Raw genomic sequence first — 6,550 nt, 5'->3', positions numbered from 1 at the left:
TATCCAAAATTGAGTTTTAAACATTAACATGGGATTCCAATAGTCTCTAGAATCTAACAGATCTGAAATGAAGAGTTTTTGCAAAATAAAATATCAAACAAACTACAGGTTTAAAAAAAAAACACTAGGAATTCAAGTACCCAAAATTGGGGAGGCCATAACTTTCACCTCGAATCTCAGAATTTGAAACCACTTACATCGTTGGAAAGGTCTCAAAGAGATCTAATTTTAGTCTCTTAACATGATACCTTCAACTATGAGTTAAGGTACTGACAACATTTTCGACCCCATATTCCACTTTGAAGACCTTTGAAAATGCGATTTACTAAAATGTAGAAAATATTGAAAAAAATAGATTTTCGGTATTTCTCCATTCTATCACCTCCAGCTTTCTCTGGACCATCCTTGAAAGCCTCTGGATCAATATCTTCGTCCATATTATTTTTTATAATTTTTTTCAATATTGATAAAATATTTACAATTAAAAAATTATCAATTTAATTTAAAATAAATAATTAACTTAAATTATTTGTTATATTAAATAAAAATTTGATTTTGATTTTGAAAGGCGTGAATTATTAGAAACATCTTTCTTTTTTAAATGGCAAGATGCTGCCATGATGCGTGCGTCTCTCTAAATCCTCGCTTTCAAAGAATTAATTATGTAATCCTGGTCAGTGGGAGATGGTTGCTAACCCTCTGGAATTCCCGTGAATTTGTAATATTATTTTCTACAAGTCAAACACTTCAAAAAAATAAATGAAAAAAATTGGTTTTGCTTTCGATTTAGAGTAAGCCAGTTAAAAATGCGTGAATTATTGGATAATTATTCAGCGATTGGCCCCACAATATTATTTTGTAGTTAGTTGGTAACCCATCGCTTTCAAACAATTAATTATTTTGCAGTTGGTAACCCTTCGTTATAAACCTCCTCGGTGGTGGACAGAGAGTAACCCTTCGCTATTGTTTTATCAAATCCAGCCTACTCTGTTTCATACATTTTGCAGTTCAAGTCCTCCATTCATGGCTTCCTCCTCCTCCTCTCCTCCGGCAAGATCGATTGTATCTGCTAAACTGTATGATGTATTCATCAGTCACCGAGGTCCTGACGTCAAAGAAACCCTTGTTAAACAACTCTATGACCTTCTTCAGGCTAGACTGTGCCGAGCATTTCTAGACCGTGAAGAGATACAAGGTGGGGATTCAATTGATTTCGCCATTTACAACGCCATATGCTCATCTCGTGTGCAAGTAGCCATTTTTTCAAAAGGATATGCAGAGTCCTCATGGTGTTTGGACGAGCTGGTCGTTATGTTACAACAAACTGATGCCATCTTTATTCCTGTCTTCTACGATGTCCAGCCGTGGGAGCTACGCCACATCGACAACGAGAAGTCACAGTATGCTGCAGCATTTTCTGATTATCAAAGGAAACGCAGGAATCTTGATAAGCTTCATAAATGGAAAAGCTCCCTTGAATCTGCTTCAATAATATCTGGTTATGAACTTAGCCGGTATCAAGAGTAAGATTATTGTCATTTGTTTTTTATTGATTATGATTCATTCCTATTTTTCCTTTCCTCTGTAGTTTGCATTCATTTTGCCCTAGTATGATGACTTTCTGAAGAGATTCTCGGTTTTGGATTCCAGCAATTTGTGTGAAAAAATTGTGTCTCGTGTGATACAAGTAGTGGAAGAAAAGAAAAACAGTATAGTATTAGATGTTGCAAAATATCCGGTTGGACTTGCTGATCTCGTCCAAGATTTTGAAAGGTCTTGTTCAAAGAGAGTGAGGGACAAGGTCACCATAATAGGGATCTTTGGTCTCGGGGGTGTTGGGAAGTCTACCCTGGCAAAAGAATTGTTTAACAGAAAGAATTCAGGCTACCATACATCATGTTTTCTGTCTGATGTGAGAGAATCATATGCCAGAGGTGAATTACACTGCTTGCAAACTCAGCTCTTAGAAGATCTTTTCCCCAATGATAAAGAGATTAAAAGTCTAAAGATTAAGAGTGTGGATGATGGAATTGGAAAGCTGAAGAATCATCTAGGAAGGGCAAGGCAATTGCATTTCCTTATAATCCTAGATGATATCGATCATGAGGACCAATTAGATGCCCTTTTACCTGAAGATATGTTGAGCTCTGGTAGCCTTGTAATTATTACAACCCGTGACCAGAGTGTGTTAAGGGGTGCAGATTTCCATTATAAGATGCAGGGAATGGATAAGGATCGTGCTAAACTTCTCTTCTGTAGACATGCTTTTCGTGGACAAGATCCACCCATTTCATATGAAAAATTGGTTGAGAACTTCGTGGAATTCTGTGGAGGTTTACCTCTCTCGCTTAAAGTTCTGGGTGCTCATGTTTATCGAAGAGATAAACATTATTGGGAGTTAGAATTGGAAAAGGTTAGGAAAATCCAACCTAAGGATATAATGCAAAGACTTAAAATCAGCTTTGATGGTCTAGACACAGAGGAGAAACAGATATTTATAGATATAGCTTCTTTTTTCAATAAGAAAGAAGAACTTCACTTGAAAAATGATGCTATAACAATCTGGAAAGCATCTGGTTGGAGTGCTGAACATGCAGTTCAAACCCTGCAAGATAAGTGCCTACTTCAACTGGTTATGGGGCAATACTACCTACGCTTTGAAATGCACGATCACCTCTGTGATATGGGAAGACAAATGGCAGATGACTTGGGCCCTCCTCGGCTGTGGAAACCGGACATTCTTAGATCTATGGTGTGCCTATTCTCTACATTTTTGGAAATTAAAACTATAGAAAGCTTTTAATTTTTTTTTTCAATTTATGTGTTATTATAACTTTTTTCCATCCAACCACACAGTTAACCCTTAATGGTAATCCTTATCTGTAGGAAACAAACGGATTTGAACAAATCCTGGCAGAAACAAAGGGCAGGTGTTTCTATTCGTTCGAGGATTCGTCCCTCCAAACCAAAATTACTTATTTTATAGGTAGTTCAAATGACTCTGCTGAGCCTGACCTGCTATGGCTTGACATAGATAACCGTGGTTATCTTGGTTGCAAATTAGAAAACATTCCTTCCTGGATTCCTCTACGAAAATTGCACAATTTATCTGTTAACAGCGTGGGAAATTTGTGGAGCGCTTTTCAGAAACAGTTGCAGACCAATACCCAGGTATTTCCCTAATCTTTTCTGGATGTTCATTCTCCCTTAACGGCAGAGCATACATTTCAGAAAACTTGATTAGCGAAGATTGTTTACTACGGAGAACTAATTCATTGTTTGAGATTAATTGTGAATGCCAGGCCAGTTTTGAGTTGAGAGTGCTGAAGATTTGCTACTCTAAGTCGTTGGAAAAGCTTCCAGATTTAATAGCAATGTTCAGTCATTTAGAAGAATTAAACATAGGTTGTTCCTTCCAGGCGACAGATATAACATCCTTCGTGCGATCACTTAAACAACTTAGCAATCTTAGATCATTGTCATTGTGGTTTGGGGAGGGCGTCTTCTTTAGTGGGAATTTGGATCTGAGTAAAGCTAGAGATTCAACTAATTTGGATTCTTCTACAAGCAGCCGGATGAATAGCCTTGAAACCATAGAATTAAACAGATTGGATAATATATCAAAGTTGCTAATTAGTGGAGAGATTTGTCCCAAACTTCAATCATTGAAAGTTCGACACATGGGGAATCTAAAAGAAATGCATTTAGAGCAGTTAGAGAGACTGAATACTCTTGACATGTGGGAATGCCCCAAATTGGAAACAATATCAGGGTTATCTTCTCTAACAGGGCTTCAGGTTCTTAAAGTGAAGTATTGTTTCAAATTAGATACACTATCATTGTTATCTTCTGTAACAGGGCTTCAGTCTCTTAAAGTTTTGGAAGATGTCCGACTGGAACAAATATCATGGTTATCTTCTCTAACAGGGCTTCAGTCTCTTAAAGTGTGGGGATGTGACTGTAAAACAATATCAGGGTTATCTTCTCTAACAGAGCTTCAGTCTTTTGAGTTGTCCATATTTCTGAAATTGGAAACAATATCAGGGTTATCTTCTCTAACAGGGCTTCAATCTCTTACAGTAAAAAATTGTCCCGAATTGAAAACAATATCAGAGTTATCTTCTGCAGCAGGGCTTAAGTCTCTTAGATTGTCGAGCTGTCCCAAACTGAAAACAATATCGGGCTTATCTTCTCTAACAAGGCTTCAGATGTTTAGGGTTGAAATTCGGGATTTTATTAGGATGCCATCAACTGCAGAGCGTGGGTGGGGTGGAATAGCGAGGTGTGGAAGACTAAGGGGTGGAAGAGAGTCACCACAATTGGAAAGCGTGGAAATTGAAGTTCCTGATGATAGATATGCATGGGTTCGGAATTGCATTGAAGGACCGGTAATACCACTTTTTTCTCAACACAACAATTTATTTTGAGTGGAAAACAAGCTTAGTTTCTGTGAATTTAGTGACTTTTCCTTTTTGTATTGAAGAGGGAAAAACATGTTACAATTTTTTAGTCGTGCTTTAAAAATTATGTGTTTTACGTTTCTTATATTTATACCAATTATTTATCGTCCACCCTCTTTATGTTGATGTTTTAAATGTTTCAGAGGCCGCTATCAGGGTATGTTGTTTTAACAGGGATGCCAGTGGATACAGCACTGTTCGAGTTGAATGAAAATTTGTTTTCTGAAGTGGATACCGTCATTCAGATTGAGAAAGGAGAGCATTCGCTAGAAATGGAAAGCTCATCAAGTGCAATCTCTATATATGCTTTGCTTGTAAGGTCTGGTAGCAATCCTTACATAGAAATGGAATCTGTAATTACCCATTTGCAGTCCTTCCCACTTGGAAAGGAATTGATGATTACAATTTTACAAACCCCGCATAGAAGTAATGGTGTAAAGCTGACAAGTGTTCCAATAGAGAAGGGGTTTCGGGCCAGGGTGAATAAAGGGGAAGAAGGGAAAGCTTTAGTTATAATGCAAAGAATTATTGACAGATTATATAAAAGTTAGCAGCCCATAAGGCAGTGAAGAGAAAAACAAAGTAAAAGCATTGAAAGTGTGAATTGCTTTGACTGCCAGATGTTGAAAAACTTTTGGCATCTTTGTTTTATCAAAGTCTTCGATTTGTAATATTTAATGTATGGAATGCACTTAATTTTAAAAAAAGCCTATCAATCTTGTCTTATCATAATTGTATGTATTTTGAAAATTGATAGCAATTTACACTTCTTTTGTGTCTTTAATCATTAAATAAAATAATTGTGAAACAAAATTTGGTATTTAAGATTAATTTAGTAATAGACACAAGCAATACTTTAATTTAGATTGATAATAAAATGTAATTAGATATTAAAATATTAATTTAATTGATTAATTAGATATAATTATGTATTGAATTATAAAACAATTAATGCATGTTATTTTAAGAAAGTAAGTAGGATAATAAAAAGATGCTTAGATCTATAATCATTAATTAGCAGTGACCTAGATATTAAATATGATCTATTCGGCCCTAGCTCACCCGGTCGTGGATCGCAACTTAAGGCGTGGGTATGCTCCCCATGGTCTTGAGTTCGAGTCCTCCACTGTGTTAACTCTATGTGTTGCTACCTTGTGAGTGGGTCGTACACACTGGGGGATTAGTCTTGCTTCGGCAAGGACACCTCCAGATTCCACGATAGTGAATATAAAAAATGTCATTCTTATGGTTTGATTGGATGTAGAAGATTCTAACTATCTATGTTGGATTTCAAATAGGTACATCAATAAATCAAGACATTGTGATAGTAAGAGTACAACTAATCTTAACTAAAGTATCTCAAAGTATCATTTACTTTATAATAAAAAAGATTAATTTGATTATGTAAAGTCAAGTTTGAGCTTGTGTTTAAGTATAAACCACATATATATTTTTACATCCATAGATTTGATATAATAACTAACAAGATTTGATATATTAAAACGTAAATAGAGAAAATAATGTATGAATGGATTCTACATTTGAAGATGAAGATGACTTTTTGATGATAAAAAGTAATGCATTTAATGCCTTTAAAAATAAGGATGTAGAATTAAGCCATGCAAAAGTGTACTTATTCCTTGGAGGGAAATAATATGCAAGATTCAATTTAAATTTAATTTTTTTCATATGAATTAAGTTGGTTGCTATAAAACTATAAGGTCAATCCTAACACCCTATACTTAGCTAGGACATATAAAAGGACTTTGTAAATCAAATTGGGTAATGTGTAAATATAAATGTGCAAATTAATAACTAAAATTAAATAAAGAGATGACTACATAAGAAAATAACTCCATAAGAACATTTGCAATTGATAGAGTAAGGAAATGGACCCAAAACTAAATGAGAAATGACATAGATATGTGAATTTGACCATTTTATTGTAGTTCCAATTTGAGGTGCGTGTGAATCCTATAATGATCACACATCTATAAATATGTGAATCCTATAATGATCAAGCATCTATAAATATATAACATTCACAATTATGCATGTAATATTTAGACATCAAATGATATTATCATAAG

The 6,550-nt window shown here is 35.1% G+C and overlaps 1 protein-coding gene across 1 annotated transcript; it reads left to right on the top strand.

Moving 5' to 3' along the window:
* The first annotated feature begins 971 nt into the window (after window positions 1-971).
* On the top strand, window positions 972-5,162 carry LOC131037315 (disease resistance protein Roq1). Its single transcript, XM_057969411.2, has 5 exons — window positions 972-1,523; window positions 1,651-2,752; window positions 2,887-3,171; window positions 3,303-4,388; window positions 4,604-5,162. Exons 1-5 carry the CDS (start codon window positions 1,024-1,026, stop codon window positions 5,009-5,011), a joined length of 3,381 nt encoding a protein of 1,126 aa, XP_057825394.2. The 5' UTR covers window positions 972-1,023; the 3' UTR covers window positions 5,012-5,162.
* The last annotated feature ends 1,388 nt before the right edge of the window (window positions 5,163-6,550 follow it).

The sequence above is a fragment of the Cryptomeria japonica genome, chromosome 3, assembly GCF_030272615.1.
Source record: "Cryptomeria japonica chromosome 3, Sugi_1.0, whole genome shotgun sequence".
Classification (NCBI taxonomy): Eukaryota; Viridiplantae; Streptophyta; class Pinopsida; order Cupressales; family Cupressaceae; genus Cryptomeria; species Cryptomeria japonica.
The sequence above is the reverse complement of the archived record's forward strand: the minus strand, read 5'-3'. Positions and strand labels throughout refer to the sequence as shown.

What these genes read in the sequence shown, in the direction of transcription:
- LOC131037315 (XM_057969411.2), top strand. Translation starts at nt 1,024, where the DNA reads ATGGCTTCCTCCTCCTCCTCTCCTCCGGCAAGATCGATTGTATCTGCT. An exon ending in GAACTTAGCCGGTATCAAGA is followed by an intron (nt 1,524 to 1,650) that starts GTAAGATTATTG and finishes TTTGGATTCCAG; the next exon opens with CAATTTGTGTGAAAAAATTG. An exon ending in AGTTGCAGACCAATACCCAG is followed by an intron (nt 3,172 to 3,302) that starts GTATTTCCCTAA and finishes TGTGAATGCCAG; the next exon opens with GCCAGTTTTGAGTTGAGAGT.